General features: G+C 42.2%; 1 protein-coding gene across 2 annotated transcripts in view; it reads left to right on the forward strand.

Annotated features, from left to right (window-relative positions):
- ADAMTS12 (ADAM metallopeptidase with thrombospondin type 1 motif 12) overlaps window positions 1-17,052 on the forward strand; it is a 325,780-nt gene that overhangs the window by 285,940 nt on the left and 22,788 nt on the right. For both annotated transcript variants that reach the window (XM_047074156.1, XM_047074167.1), the window contains 2 exons: window positions 2,243-3,367; window positions 9,410-9,562. In XM_047074156.1, coding sequence (XP_046930112.1) covers window positions 2,243-3,367; window positions 9,410-9,562 — 1,278 coding nt within the window. The remainder of the gene's footprint in view (window positions 1-2,242; window positions 3,368-9,409; window positions 9,563-17,052) is intronic.

Consider the following 17,052-nt stretch of genomic DNA (forward strand, 5'->3'; position numbering starts at 1 on the left):
TGCTGCTTGAGGGCAGGTGGCCTTAGCCAGGGCCCCTTTTGTGACTCAGCTCCCAGAACCTAGCCTGCCTGAGGCAGCCGGTGCACAAATGCGTTCAGATATACATGAAGGGTATTTGATTGGACTGATAATTTTTCCAAAGAGGAGATTTGAAAACTCAGGGGGTTCGGATTAGAACGTAACAAGCAGAGAGCAAGTCAGGAGGATGAACTGGACGGAGCATAAAATATTTTTGCACACGAGAAGGCAGAAACATTACAGCAAACTAGGAAAAGAACTACCTGCAGCCTGCCCTTTGCAGTCTCCAAAGTGAGATAACCCCCAACCTGCAGTTGAACACACTGTGGGCTGCACTGTCTCCAGTGCTTATAAGTGTCTCCTGCTTTTCAAAGGAGCTGATTTCACAGAACTGTCAGACATCAGTGAGTGATTATGCTTGACTGTGACAAAATAATGAGGGAGTTTTATACATCAACATTATTTTCGTACACAGAAGGAATTGAAAATAGGATTTGAGAAGGCAAAAAACTTAAGCTAAAAAATGCATAAGCTCACTGAAGAATTTTCCCATTCCTGATTTTTTTCCAGGTACAATTGTCACTTAATAAGTGTATATTGGGGCACCTGGGTGGCTTGGTCAATAAAGCATCTGACTCTTGGTTTGGCTCAGGTCACGTCCTCGTGGTTCATGAGTTGGAGCCCCACATCAGGCTCTGTGCTGATGGTGCGGAGACTGCTTGGGATTCTCTCTCTCTCTCTCTCTCTCTCTCTCTCTCTCTCTGTCTCCCCCCGCCTCAAAAATAAATGAATAAATAAATAAATAAACTTTAAAAGAACAAAAAAAAATGTGTATTAAGTGATCACTGTGTCCCACGAACTATCCTGGAGTTGAGTTCTGAATAAAAAACTGCCTTTGGGTAACTTTTCAGAAATCAAGCATCTGTAGTCAAGTCAATAAGTGAAATCAGTTGATGGCTACCTGTCCAGTGTGTTGCACTAGATTTCTTGGAGGATGCGAAATAAATCTGATTCTTACTCTGCCACTGACTTGCAGCCTTTCGAGCAGGTCGCTGAGTCTCAGGTTCCTCTCTTGTGGAAGGTGGAATCATAATTCCTGCCTTGTAAATCTCACAGTGCTGTCACGAGCATCGCACAAAACAATGGCTGTGAACATTTGGAAATCTGCCAGTCATTATGTGAACCCCATCCTCAAAAAAACCTGCTTTGAGGTTGGGAATATAAGACAGACAGATGTGAAACAGCCAGTGAATACCCCTGGATGGTTCACATTCAGGGGCCATATATTTGGTAGCTGACTTTAAATTAGAAAGAAAAGGCTAAAAATGGAGCCTGGTAAAAGTATAGATTTTTCAAAACATCTAGAAATTTAGTGTTATGTAGCAACTACATGTGGTTTGCAGCTGCTGGGACTGAGGAAATAAATATTCTTTACCATGAATCCTGAGGAAAGACGACCCTGTTAGGAATCCCCCAAAGGCACTCTGCCTGTGCTTTGGCACGAGCTACAGAATGTGGGGCGAACATCGGAGAAGGGCACTTGCCATGGTCCCTCACACCAACACCATGCTACAGGACTCACTCTTTGGAAAGGGTATCTCTCTCTACCTTTGATTAACTACCCACCTTTAAATTTCAGAATACGTCCTGGATCTGTGTACATGTGTGAGTATGATAGTTGTCTAGCTTTTAATCTGATTCTACCTGGCATAGGCAAGTGGGAATGGAGCCTGTGGTGCCCGGGTGAGGTAATGTTAGTTATACCTGGCATTTTCTAAACATTAAGGGGAAGGTTCATTATAAGTAACTTAATAGATTCCAGAAAATATGTAAACATTTTACATTAATTTAACAGCACTGCAACCCTAGGAAAGATTATATTAGTATCTCTTAAAAAGAATAGGTGACTTGTATAAATCATTGCACTGTTTGTGAATTCAGTGCCCCATGTTCAAAGCCCAGGGAGACTTCCATTTTACTAGGTCATGGTTTGTATTTTCAGTTTGCGAAGGGTAATGATTGGTCCTGAGCCCCATCTGGTCTCCAGGAGATACATATTTCCATGGAAAACTAGAGGAGCACAGAAATCAAATGTAAAGATAGAAGAAAACAAGTTTAAGCTGCACAGTGCAGTTTCCATTGGGCCCGTTCTCACTTGTTGCAGACCTGAGTATGAGAACCAGTGTGTCTATCCCACTAAAGTAACAGCTGTCTCTCTCTCCAGTGTTCTGTTTCCTGTGGTGGTGGAGTGCGGATTCGCAGTGTCACATGCGCCAAGAACCATGATGAACCTTGTGACGCAACAAGGAAACCCAATAGCCGGGCTCTTTGTGGCCTCCAGCAATGCCCATCTAGCCGAAGAGTTCTGAAGCCCAACAAAGGCACAATTTCCAGTGGGAGAAAGCCACCAACATCTGGGCAGGACCCCTTAAAGCCCATCCCTCCAACCACGTCCAGTCCCAAAACACTGAGCACACCCACAGTGCCCCAGTCTGTGAGTACAAGTGCCCTGGCCATCAGCAGCCCCGGTCCTACCCCAGATCCCAAAGAAGGAGACCTGGATGGGAAATGGTGGCAGAACAGTTCAAACCAAACTGAACTGGGCTCCAATTATGTCATTTCCACTGGAAGTACTTCCCAGCCCATCATCACTTCCTGGCCTTTGAGTGTCCAGCCAAATGAAGAGAATGTTCCCAATTCAGACACTGGTCCTACCTCAGAGGGAGACTTTTTAACCACGACAATGAGTGGTTCTGATTTGCCATCTTCCAGCAGCCCTGTGACTTGGCAGGTGACTCCATTTTATGATACCTTGACCAAAGAGCCAGAAATGGAGATTCACAGTGGCTCAGGGGAAGACATTGAACAAGCTAAGGACAAAAATGAAAACAACTCCATAACGTGGACCAAAATCAGAGTACCTGGAAATGATGCTTCAGTGGTGCAAAGCACAGAAATGCCCCTTGGACCCCCACCAACACCTTATTTCAGGGGGCCGTCCATGTGGCCACCCTTCAGCACGGTCATGGAAGGACTGCTACCCAGCCAAAGGCCTGCTACTCTCAAAAATGGTGCACCTGGAGCTGAGGGGATGTTCACTGAAAAGCCAGCAAACACTCCATTCCCTCTGGGAGGAGACCACCAGCCAGGACCCTCAGAACGTTCCATAAACCATGACCCCCCAGAACTCCCAAGCAACGTGAATCTGACGCAGAGTTCTGGACCAGTCCTGACTGAGGAAGATGCAAAAAGTCTGATAGCTGAGGGGTTTTTGCTAAATGCTTCCAATTACAAGCAGGTGTCCACGAGCAGCAGCCCTGCATACTGGGTTGTTGGAAACTGGAGTGAGGTAGGAGTTCCATTTCTTACCCCATGCCTGTGTCTCCATGGAAGTAGTAGGGGTGTTGCGTTCTTGTGTAGATTTCAAATGGACTTGTGTAAAATATAGCCCGATGTGGAAGAAACGTGAAACAGGTCCAGGTGCTCACCTCCCTCCTGTCCTCCCTACCTCCTAAATTGAGGGGAAGAAAATCTCCAGGGAGGGAGGACAAATGTAGTGAGATAAAGTGTATAGTCAGGAGGGCTGGGCGATTCAGCTGTGTGATGGTGGAGAACTCAGTCCATGTTTTGGACTCCGCTCTTTGTCTACAAACAGTAGACACCTTTGTCTACAGGTGTAGATCACCTGTAACACCCTCTCTAGCTACAAACCTCAGCAGCTGGTGTGGAGGGGCGGCTGAAGAGGCCAGAGTTTGCATTTCGTTAGAGACAGCTGATCTTGGGATTCTAGTTAAAATCTGTCAGGTAATCCTAATTGGAGTGGAAATTGAAGATAAAATTCCTTAAAAGCATTCTCTAGTTCAGTGTTATCGATGATTTTCTTTTCTTCTTGTTCTGTTTGCATGCTTGCATGAAAAAATCGTTTTGACTCATTAAAAGAATTAGAAAGTGGAGGAAGAAGAAAATAAACACGACGACAGAATGTTGGCCTCTGTTTTCAAGCTTCAGAAATTTGGCTAGATATTTGTTTTTCCATTTCTAGAACTAATTAATATCCTTTGAAACATCAAAATCATTTTCACCCATTTGAATTTTGAATGCACAGTATATGAACTTGTTAAAATAATTTGACAACTCAAAAGAGAACTTTGTGGCAAAATGGTCACATGCTTACATCAGTCAGCATTTTTATGACAATTCATGACTCCTCTCCTAGCTAAAGAGAAATGAAGTATTTGTAGCTAATATAACAACAGTGCATATAATTTATAAAGCATGTTGGTTTCCAAACCACTTTCACATATAGCCTCTTATTTTCTCCTTTTGACAGTCCCGAGGAGTAGGTGAGGTCTCATTATGCCAATTTGCAAATAGAGAAATAAAATTTGTAGCAGTCATGTGACTTGTCGAGGGACACAACTGTCAGCTGGATAATGTACCTTCTAATTCCACTCTATCCAGTTTGTAAAATGGGCATTAACTGTGAATTACCTGTAAACTAAATCAAAATAAAAGTACATACTGGCTCTGGTGACTGTGGAGGCTAGAAGCCAATTGGTACATTTTGATTATAGTAAATCAAGACACACTTGATTTATCTCAAATGTCATCAGTTGACTTTGACAGAAATAAACTGCCTTATTGAATACATCATAGATTGCCAAGAATTGGCAACCATGGTGAAGCTATTGAGAGCTATTAATTCTAGGCGGTTTGACTGGAGAAAAGGAATTGGTCCAGATGGCAGTTTGTCAGGGCTGCAAAGGATATTAGGAGAACAGAGTTCAACATTTGGCAGAAATTCCCTTTGTGATAGGGTTTGGTGCCTGCTCTCTTTACACATCTTTTGAGACAAAATGTTTAATACAGAGAATTGTCAGAGAGGATCAGGAGTCACAATGAAAACTTTGGTTTTCCCACTATCCTCTGATTTTTTTTTTATTCTGTCCATTTCTGAAGCTTTTTTAGGACAACCTCTCAATGACTGCAGCTTAGAAACCCCATTGATACCAATCTTCCCCAAGCCCCCTATAAAAACCTTAACGGTTTTACAAGTCAGTGTCACCTTATCATTTCTATCATATCCTGTTTATTTCCTGTTAGTTTAGGGCCAGTGGTTTCCAATCTAATGGTGGGAAGCACTGGGAAAAGATGGGGATGCTTGTGTTTGCTACAGTGATGGGGGAGGGGCTACTACCAGCATTCAACATTGAGAGCCAAAGATGATAAAAGCCCTGCGACATTCAGGGAAGTCTCTTATAAAGAAGAAATGTCCACTGCAAAATGCCAGTTAGTGCCCCAACAGTGAAAAGAGGAGGACCCTCAGTTACTGTTCTTGCCTCCTATCTGATCTGTGTGCCTCCAGCAACCCCCCCCCCGCCACTGTAACGCATTCCACGAATCACAAGAGACATTAAGACTGCCAACTTAGTCTTCTGAAGGAATTTACTAATCATTCCAAACTCCCGCTCACAAATCTTTAATGTCTCTTCATTACATATCAGATCAGATAAATCCACTCGGACTTCCAACAGCCTTTACAACATTACATAACCAAGCTTTCAAACCACACTGGCTTCACTCTGTTTCATCATCTTAAGCTTCAGCAGATCTAAACTGCTCAGTTTTCCCTAAGCCTCCTGCTCCTCTCAGTCTAATGCCTTTTTTTTACACTGTTCCCTCTGCCTGGAATTTCCTTCCCCTCCTCATTTTCCTTTTAGAATCTCCCCTGTTCTTCAGGACCAAGCTATGAGCTGCCATAAAGTCTTTCCTGATCATTAAGATTGGAAGTAATTTCTAAAGTTCCTTATTGTTTGACTGAAAATTGTTCTCACCGTTTCCTCCCACTTTTCTGTCCTGTGTGGAAGGGCTCTTCACACTTCCCGTTGTATACAACGTGTTCCTCTAATTGTGATTTCAAAAATTAAGGAATTGATATAAAAATGGGTTTAACACTATAAATGCACATAAAACTTGAAACCAGACTTTCTGGGTTGGAATCTTGGCTCAGCCGCTAACTATATATGTCCTCACCCTGCATCAGTTTCTTCATGTGTGATGAGGGCAGTGTCAATGCCTGAATCAGAGATTGTGAGGGGATGAAAGGACTAACAATGTGTAAGGTACTCAGAAGAGTATGGGGCACATAGGAAGCACCCAGTAAGTGTTTGCTCTGATACCTGTTTGCAAAACAGAAAACCTAGGTGCTATGCAGTGTACGAGGGTATGGCTCCTATTTCGTCAGAAAATCACCTCTCATTGAATTGCCCCATCATCCAGTCAGATCCCCTGGGTCACTCAGCTAAGTGTAAGCTGTGCAGTTGTGTAAATGGAAGCAACAGTCTGATTTTCCACAGCCATTCACAGCAGTTGTCACGTGATGCTGATCCAGCCCTCCTGGTTAGTTCCAGTTCTGAGCATCCGGAAACCTCCTCCTTGACCTGGTACCTTGGTTGCCACAGGGTCACTAACTGTAATGAGGATGAAGGTTTCCAGGACAAAGTGAAGTTGTCCTTCAACCTCCCCAGGGTTTTTTCTTGTCTCATCGCCCATTCCAAGTTTGGAACTCGTACTAATGACAACTGGTGGCATTCCATGTCTCTTGTACTGTGTCCCATGCATTTGCCCCTGTCAGCATTACCTTTGCACTGTTGTCTGCTGCCTCAATAGAAACTGTCAAAACAAGAAAAAAAAAAATTGGGATGCCTGGGTGACTCAGTCAGTTAAGCATTTAACTCTTGATTTTGACTCAGGTCATGACCTCACAGTTTATGAGATCGAACCCCACATGGGGTTCTGCACAGATAGTGCGGATCCTGCTTGGGATTCTCTCTCTTTCTCTCTCCCTCTCTTCCCTCTCCCTCTGCCCCTTCTGTGCATTCTCTCTCTCTCTCTCTCAAAATAAATAAACTTTTTAAAAAAAGAATAAAAAGAAAAAAAGTGTTCAAAAAGAATTAAATGTCTGCTCATGGGATCTGAATCTATTAGGACTAAATTCAGAGCCCCAGAGACAACATGAATTTAGTTGCCACATAAATACAGTACAAAGAATCATAGACATCATTTGAGATTTACCGGGTTATCATTAGCCTGGGAATTTAGTTGACTAGGTCCTTTCCTGGATTGGGGCGAATATATTTTCTCTATGTCATAACATGAAATTAACAACACACTATGTGGCCTTGAATGTTGCTTCTATCTCTGGGCCCCAGATATCTGGAAAGTGAGACTCATATGCTGACCTTGCAGCTGTGTTGTATTCAATAGGTAACATTTGTAGAGTCCTGACCATGTGCACAAATTTCTGTGGTCCTAATGTTATCACCAGTTTTACAGTCTAGGGAGTTAGGAAGTTGCAAAAGACCACACAATTAGCCAGTTGCAGAACTATAATTGTACCCTGAATCTCAGAAGGTTAAAGAAAATGTAGGAAAGATACCTGTTATGTAGTTGTAGCAATTTCCTATTGCTATAATAATACTATATGACAAACCACCACAAAACCTCAGGGTTTCGTCGAGTCTGTGGGTCAGCTGAGAGATTCTGTTGATTGGGACTGAGCTTAGCGGACCTCAGCTTGCTTGGCTTGCCGTGCATCGGCTGTGGGGGCAGCTACAGGCCAGCTGGTCGGGGGTGGCCTCAGCTGGGTGACCCCATTCTATTTCACATGATCTCTCATCCTCCAGCATCTGGCCCCGTTTTGTTCTCATGGCAGAGAGAGGGGGTCAAGAAAGAGAATTGAAACTAGCGAGTCCTCTTGAGAAGTGGCACATCATCCACTGCATTTTAATGGCCAAAGAAACTCACAAGAACAGTCTTGATTCAAGAGCTGGGCAAGTATATCCCACCGCTTGACAAAAGATCTGCAAATTCCCATTGCAGAGAGCATGGTGTGTCCAATGTGGGCCACTAGTGCAATCAGCCTATGACAGTGGTCAGTGCACTTCGGCTGTTATTACCTCTATTACGCATATACATAATGTAGTACAGAGGAGAAAGGGCTAGGAACTTAGGTACGAACCACATCCTAAAGAACTTTAAGCAGGAGGAGAGATTACCTCCATAAATGGGCCAGCTGGAAAAATGATGGCCTAGGCTAATTTCTACTCTTCCTTTCTATGATGCTATAGTAAAGTTATCCATCTAGAATCTCTGTTGTTATATATGTGTATAACACAAGAACTTGCAAAAAGTGACACACGAAATTATGTGGAAGATGAAATTGCAGCGAGAGAAAAATGTAAGGCTGGTTTTTATTTGTAACTCATCAAAAGAAGCCTTCAAAAATGTCATAGATGGAACCTCCATCCTTTGTTTTTTGTTTTTTTTTAATTAGCCCAGAGCTGTGTTTTACATGTGTCTGGAGAGCTCCTCCTTCTGAAGGTGGGTAGGGGAGAAGGGATGCAAGAAAAATCAACTGTGTGAAAGAATTAATAAGCACATGGAATAAAAGAACTTATGGAGAAGAAAGCTTCTGTAGTTTTCAAGGCGATCCCTTGCTATACCTGAGGTATTTAAGAATTACAAATAAATTAAAACATCACGTGAGGAATGGGCTGTATGTACCCGTATAGGGCAAGTGGTGAAAAGCACTAAGTTGTAACATCTTTCTAACCCCCAAGCGTGGTCTGAGGACTCACAGCATTGGCATCACCTGGGAGCTGGGCAGACATGCAGAATCTGAGGTGGCCTCAGCTGGTGACCCCGTTCTATTTCACATGATCTCTCATCCTCCGGCTCCACCCCAGACCTAGTAACTCAGAATCTGCATTTAGCAAGGTCCCAGGTGATGCCTGTGGACACTAAAGTTCGAGAGGAACTGCTCTAGCAGACAGTGTATGGCAGAAAGCCCCAGGCTTTACTTCCTTGTCAAGCCAGCTCTCCAAGCCTCACGGGTTTTTTTCTACACTGTCATAATACCAGTGTAACCACAGGTTTGTCTGGGAGAGGAAGTGAGATAATGTCATTGCGGTGTTAGGCAGATGTATGGATCTGACATCCCCTATGAACGGCAGCATTGGTATGAAATGTGGCGGGCAGTTTGCCTACAGCCCCCAGACATTCATGCCAGGATAATTTTTAAAGAGAAGCAAATTTCCACTTGCGTTGGCTTGCTAATCCACTTGCTAATCCACCTGCTAATCCGGGATTCTCATCACTGGCTATTTATTAGAATCACTTGGGACATTTCTTTTTACTCCAATGCCTAGACCCTACCCAGGGAAATTCAGATTAATTTGTCTAGGGCGGGACCCCAGCAATGATATTTTTTAAAAAGCTCTGTGAATTTAGGTGAGCATCCAAGGTGGAGAACTGGACTTCAGAGTGTTGTGAGATACATCTGAGAAAGTGGCCCTCAGCTTCTGTCTTCTCTGTCCCCCTCCCCACACAGTGCTCCACCACCTGTGGGCTGGGGGCCTACTGGAGAAGCGTGGAATGCAGCACCCAGAGGGATTCCGACTGTGCTGCCCTTCAGAGGCCTGACCCTGCCAAGAGATGCCACCTTCGTCCCTGCGCCAGCTGGAAAGTGGGGAACTGGAGCAAGGTAATTGATCGGGCTCCGCGGTGTTCTGGAGGGGGACAGCCTTATCTAAGCATTTGCTGAAGTAAGTGTCTCTCCTCCCTTCCTCTCTTGCTACCTCCCTCTGCCCTCTTTGCTAAAATGGATGAGTAATCAAAGACATCCCCATAGGCCTACTCGAAGTTACACAATAGTCTTAGAACCAGTACAGAGTTTTTATTAAACCACATGTTTTTAGCTGCCTGTCTTTGCTCTCCCCAGATAAACTGGCATAAGAAGTTAAATTTGTGTAATTAATTGCTTGTCCAGCATGCAACATTATTTCTGAGTTACTTAAATTTACCATTATAATTACAATGATACATCATCACATGTATAATTAAGTCATGACGCAGCAGCCGCTCACAAAGCAAATGTGCTTTTCAATCTTCCAGACCCAAATGACAAGAAGGCTAGACACAAGGAAAACATTGGTCTCTCAAAGTGTACTTCCTGTACTATCTTTTTGCAAGGTGGTTTTGCTGTCCTCTGCTAATCTGGCTATGGTTACTCATTTTGCTGTGTTGTCTGCATGGTCCCTTGTGAGACACTGTGTCAGGTTTTTGGATTTGTTAGCCTTGGTGCTTTTGGGCACTAACCAGGCCTAACCTAGCCTGGGGCTGAGCCAGCCCCTGGGGGATAGACCCAGGCTATATGACACTGCACAGTTGTGGGGTTGATAGCTGATTGGCAGGAGGAGGTGCAGAGGTGTAAGCCGTGTGTGTACCCTCTGTTTGCCAAGCACACCACCCCACTATGATGCTCTTTAGGCCCCATCTTCACTCTGGGGAGCCAGTTTCCCTTGACAGCTGAGACACAGAAGGGAAAAGAAAAACTACCCAGAAGTTTGGGTATGAGTTTCACTGTGTAACTTGAAATCAATCACAAGAAAAAATTTGGAAAGTCCTAAAATACATGGAGGTTAAAGAACACCCTACTAAAGAATGAATGGATTGGGGTACCTGGGTGGCTCAGTCAGTTAAGTGCCCAACTCTTGGTTTCAGCTCAGGTCATTATCTCGCAATTTCATGAGACCCGCTGTCAGCACAGAGCTTGCTTGGGATTCTCTCTCTCTCTCTCTCTCTCTCTCTCTCTCTCTCTCTCTCCCTCTCTCTCTGCCACTCCCCTGCTCATGCCAACTCTCTCAAAATAAATAAACTTAAAAAAAAAGAATTAATGGATTAACCAGGAAATTAAAGAAGAAATTTAAAAATACATGAAAGCAAATGAAAATGAAAACATGACAGTATCCCTGTGGGATTCAGCAAAAGCAGTCCTAAGAGGAAAATGCATTGCAATGCAGGCCCATCTCAAGAGGTAAGAAAGGTCCCAAATACACAACCTAATCTTACACCTAAAGTAGTGATAAAAGGAGAAGCAAATAAAGCCCAAAGCCAGCAGAAGAAGAGAAATAATAAAGAGTAGAGCAGAAAAAAGAATATGGAAACAAACAAACACACAAAAACAGCAGAAGAAATCAATGAAATTAAAAGCTGCTTTTTGAAAGAATAAACAAAATTGATAAACCCCTAGCTAGACTTAACAAAAAGAAAAGAGAGAGGACCCAAACAGATAAAATCACAAATGAAAGAGGAAAGATCACAACCAACACCACAGAAATACAAACAATTATTAGAGAATACTATGAAAAATTATATGCCAACAGACTGGACAACCTGGAAAAAATGGACAAATTCTTAGACACTCACACACTACCAAAACTCAAACAGAAAGAAATAGAAATTTTGAGCAGGCCCATAAACAGCAAAGATATTGAGTCAGTTATCAAAAATCTCCCAGCAAATAAAAGTCCTGGGCCAGATGGCTTCCCATGGGAATTCTACCAGCCATTTATTTTTTTTTAATTTTTTTAACATTTATTCATTTTTGAGACAGAGAGAGACAGAGCATGAATGGGGGAAGGTCAGAGAGAGAGGGAGACACAGAATCTGAAACAGGCTCCAGGCTCTGAGCTGTCAGCACAGAGCCCGATGCGGGGCTCGAACTCACAGACCGCGAGATCATGACCTGAGCCGAAGTTGGACGCCCAACTGACTGAGCCACCCAGGCGCCCCTAGACATTTAAAGAAGAGTTAATACCTGTTCTTCTCAAACTGTTCCAAAAAAAATTGAAATGATAGGAAAGCTCCCAATCTCATTCTATGGAGTCAGCATTCTAAAACCAGACAAAGACCCCACTAAAAAGGAGAATCACAGGCCAACATCCCTGATGAAACTGGGTGCAAAAATTCTCAACAAGATGCTAGCAAATCAAATTCAACAGTGCATTAAAAGAATTGTTCGCCATAATCAAGTGGAATTTATTCCTGGGCTTCAGGTCTTGTTCAATATTCACAAATCAATCAATGTGATACACCACATTAAAAAAAGAAAAGATAAGAATCATATGATCCTTTCAGTAGATGCAGAAAAAGCATTTGACAAAAATACAGTGTGCTTTCTTGATAAAAACCCTCAAGAAAATAGTAGGGATACACAGAACATACCTCAACATCATAAAAGCCATATAGGAAAGGCCCACAGCTAATATCATCCTCAGTAAGGAAAAACTGAGAGCTTTCCCCCCAAGGTCAGGAACACAACGTGGATGTCCACTCTCACCACTGTTGTCCAACATAGTACTGGAAGTCCTAGCCTCAGCATTTAGACAACAAAAAGAAATAAAAAACATCCAAATTGACAAAGAAGTCAAACTTTCACTCTTCACAGGTGACATGATACTTTACATGGAAAACCCAAAAGACTCGACCAAAAAACTTCTAGAACTGATACATGAATTCAGCAAAGTCATAGGATATAAAATCAATGTACATAAATTGGTTGCATTTCTATACACCAGTAATGAAGCAACAGAAAGAGAAATCCAGGAATCAATCCCATTTACAATTGCACCAGAACCATAAGATACCTAGGAATAAAGCTAACCAAAGAGGTAAAAGATCTGTATGCTAAGAACTATAGAAAGCTTATGAAAGAATTTGAAGACACAAAGAAATGGAAAAACATTCCATGCTTATGAGTTGGAAGAACAAATATTGTTAAAATGTCAATACTACCCAAAGCAATCTACACATTCAATGCAATCCTTATCAAAATAACACCACATTCTTCACAGAGCTGGAACAAACAATCCTAAAATTTGCATGGAACCAGTAAAGACCCCAAATAGCCAAAGCGATGTTGAAAAAGAGAAACAGATCTGGAAGCATCACAAATCCAGGCTTTAATCTGTATTACAAAGCTGTAATCATCAAGACAATATGGTACTGGCACAAAAACAGACACATAGATCAAAGGAGCAGAAAAGAGAATCCAGAAATGGACCCACCAATGTATGTCCTACCAATTTTCAACAAAACAAGAAAGACTATCCAATGGAAGAAAGACAGTCTCTCTAGCAAATGGTGCTTGGAAAACTGGACAGCGACATGCAGAAGAATGAAACTGGACCACTTTCTTACACCACACACAAAAATAAATTCAAAATGGATGAAAGACCTAAATGTGAGACAGGAAACCATCAAAATCCTACAAGAGAAAACAGGCAACAACTTCTTAGACCTTGGCTGCAGCAACTTCTTACTAGACATGTCTCCAGAGGCAAGGAAAATAAAACAAAAATGAACTAGTGGGACCTCATCAAGAGAAAAATCTCCTGCACAGCAAAGGAAACAATCAGCAAAACTAACAGGCAACAGTTGGAATGGGAGAAGATATTTGCAAATGACATATCTGATAAAGGCTTAGTATCTAAAATCTTTAAAGAACTTATCAAATTCAACACCCAAAAACCAAACAATCAAGTAAAGAAATATGACAGAAGACATGAATAGACACTTCTCCAAAGAAGACATCCAGGTGGCTAACAGACACATGAAAAGATGTTCAACATTACTCAGAATCAGGGAAATACAAATCAAAACCGCAATGAGATACCACCTCACACCTGTCAGAATGGCTAACATTAACAACTCAGGCAAAAACAGATGTTGGCAAGGATGCAGAGAAAGAGGAACCTCTTACACTGCTGGTGGGAATGCAAACTGATGCAGCCACTCTAGAAAACAGTATAAAGGTTCCTCAAAAAATTAAAAATAGAACTACCCTACAACCCAGCAATTGCACTGTTAGGTATTTATCCAAAGGATATAAAAAGCCTTGTTCTAAGTGGTACATGCATCCCAATGTTTACAGCAGCACTATCAACAATAGCCAAATTATGGAATAAGCCCAAATGTTCATCAACTGATGAATGGATAAAGAAGATGTGGTGCACACACACACACACACACACACACACACACACGCACACACACACACTGGAATACTATTCGTCCATCAAAAAGAATAAAATCTGCCATTTGTAACAGTGTAGATGGACCTAGAATGTATTATGCTAAGTGAAATAAGTCAGGCAGAGAAAGACAAATATCATACATTTCACTCGTGTGGAATTTAAGAAACACAACCGATGAACATAGGGGAAGGGAAGGAAAAATAAGAAAAACAGGGTGAGGCAAACCATAAGAGACTCTTAAATACAGAGGACAAACTCAGGGTTGCTGGAGGGGAAGTAGGTGGGGGGATAGGCTAAATGGGTGATGGGCATTAAGGAGGGCACTTGGGATGAGCACTGGATGTTCTATGGAAGTGATGAATCACTGGGTTCTACTCCTGAAACCAGTACTACACTGTATATTAACTAACTTGAATTTAAATAACTAGATTAATAATAAAAAAATAAATAAAACCTGGAGTAGGAAAGTAGGCCCTTTGTTTTGCCTTTAAATATCCAGAGCGTTTGATTCTGCTATATTGATGGTTTGCCTTTTCACAGATCCTTTCTCAGAGGGAAGAATTCTAATTTTATCTTGAAATTCTGAATTATCCCCCCAATCCCCACCTCCAATCCAGAGACATTTCAAATCTCAAAGGGCTTCAGGTCTGCTGCAGCCTGCTCTGAGCCTACAAGTATCACACCTGATGCCTCGGGGTTACTCACCAACAAATCCCTACCTTTGTGATGGCTGTCTGACTTGTGGTTGTTTTATTGCACCGTGTGGCCCCTTGAAGCAGCCTGAAACCACTGCTGTGGACATGTCCCCATGTGTGTGACAGTAGAATAAGACTATACGTTCAGACTCTCCCTCTACCATGTCTAGAAGTAGCTTTTCAGAATGGTGTGCTTCCGCTTCATGTAGTGATCTGCCTGAAGCAAATTCAAGCTTGTGGTCCTCAGGTCTGTCCCAGAGGCATCCTTGGGAAGACAGTTCTGTAGAACTGAATCCTAGAAGCAGGGCTGGGCAGTGGATCAGACACATCTGGATTGGCAACCCTGCTCTGGCATGATGAGCATATGACACTGACGACGCTGGCCATTCACCCTCGGGACGTTCTTTCTCTCATCTCTGAGAAATAACATGGATGATATTGCCTCTACTTACCTCATAGAGTTGTTGCAAGGATCAAAAAAAAGAGAATGTTAGTGAAACAGCTTTGTAAATGGTAAAAGACTGGTTTATTTTATTTTTTTATTCTTTTTAATGTTTATTTTTATTGTTGAGAGAGAGAGAGAGGGACAGAGTGTGAGCTGGGGGAGGGGCAGAGAGAGAGGGAGACACAGAATCCGAAGCAGGCTCCAGGCTATGAGCTGTCAGCACAGAGCCTGACGTGGGCCTCGAAGCCATGAACTGCAAGATCATGACCTGAGCCAAAGTCAGACCCTCAACCAACTGAGCCACCCAGGTGCCCCCTTAAAAGACTGTTTAGATGAAACCCTGGGCAGACTCTGAGCTCAAGATAAAAGTTAGGACTGGTTCTTAGGTGCTTACTAACCTCTCACTTCCTGGACTTGGGGTGCAAGGCCTGTGGACAGGTGACAGTGGAGAAAGTTCTGTCAACAGAATGACTGGCTCGAGCAGGTGTCCACTCCTTAGTACTAAGCGGACAAGGTGTTTGGTGTCCATGAACTTTGAAGAACTTGACCTACCTTGGGCACTAACACTCGCCAAATACTACTATGTGCCTGACATTACACAAAAGCATTAGATAATCAGTTCCATTTTCATCCAGCACAGGACCTTCTTTATAATTCCCACTCAGGCAACAAAAGCTCAGAGCTTAAATCACTAACATTTGATCACACAGCTGTTACCAAATGCTCCCAGTTTTAAGAAACATCCACTGGGGGATGCATCAATTTTATGACAGCTTTTCATAAAGAAAGAGAACACTACACAATAAATATGTACGTCAGTTGTAAGAAACATGCCAATTTCAGAGCATTAAAATTTGTATGAGGAAAAAAAGTGTGCGATGCAAGAAATGCAGAAGTGACAAAAGGGGCTTGAAAAACCTTCAGGTGCATTTGACACCTAGAGTGATGCATCATCCACAGCTCCATTCACCGCCCGATGGAACATCTTGATGGTTGCATCTTCTGAAGTTTTGTAAACTGGTGATTTGACATCCCTTTTATTTGCTTTCTGAGAACAAGCACTTCCCTTTTCATGGTTAAGTCTAACAGATATTATTTCTGAAATGAATCAGAAACAGTTTTACATTTTTTCTTGGAATGTTCTGTCTTCCCACCTAGGGAGCGTTGCAATTTTATTTTAGCGGTACTTGACTTGCTGAAAAATAAGAGAAAGTGTCAGCCTTTCTTTATGGTCTTGTGTTTCATGTATATTGCTAGTCTTTTTGTCTTATTGTACTTCTTGCCTTTGTGTTTATTAGATCTTATAGATTGTCAATGACGGTTCTACATTTTTTTTTACATCTGAATTTTTAGAAATGAATTTAATAGGGGAAGAGCTCCTTTTTTTGCTAAATACAGACCATCCCCAACTTTGATATATAAAATATTCCCAGTAACATATATTAAACTCCGATATGCAAACAAGAAAACATGGAATTGCATGTTTTAAGGGATTTTTTGTCCCCAGAAAGCAAAAGTTGAGTAGCAGGAAGGTCATCATATACTGAAAATCACTGCATTTATTTTATTCTTGGTATAATATGTTATATGTCTGAACTGTCACCTTCTCTTGACATCCCGGAATATTTTATATTAAGGGTCCCCTAAAAAGAAAATAAAGGAATGGCAAAGAAATAGAAGCATTTAGGACCACAGAAAACATGAACCCAAGACCACTCTAGTTGAGGATTGATGTCCAGACCACAAGGTTCTCCATGATGGCCCCTGCCCGTCTCTCTCTCTGTCCACTCCCACTCTTTACCCTAGCATTCTGATTAATGCACTTTTCCCAAACAAGCTTCGTTGTTTCATAGCACTGTGCCTCCATACATGCCATTCTTTCCACCTTGAATGCCCCCCACCCTATTTTGCTGGCTGAGCGAGCATCTACATATCCTATATGCTTCAGCTCAAAACTTGGCTCCTTTATTTAGTCCTTTCCTGACCTCTTTAGGTGAAACTGACCATATCCTCCATT

The sequence above is a fragment of the Lynx rufus genome, unplaced genomic scaffold (assembly GCF_022079265.1).
Source record: "Lynx rufus isolate CCGP_SWC_20201006 ecotype Redwood Valley unplaced genomic scaffold, mLynRuf1.p SCAF_1, whole genome shotgun sequence".
Taxonomy (NCBI): domain Eukaryota; kingdom Metazoa; phylum Chordata; class Mammalia; order Carnivora; family Felidae; genus Lynx; species Lynx rufus.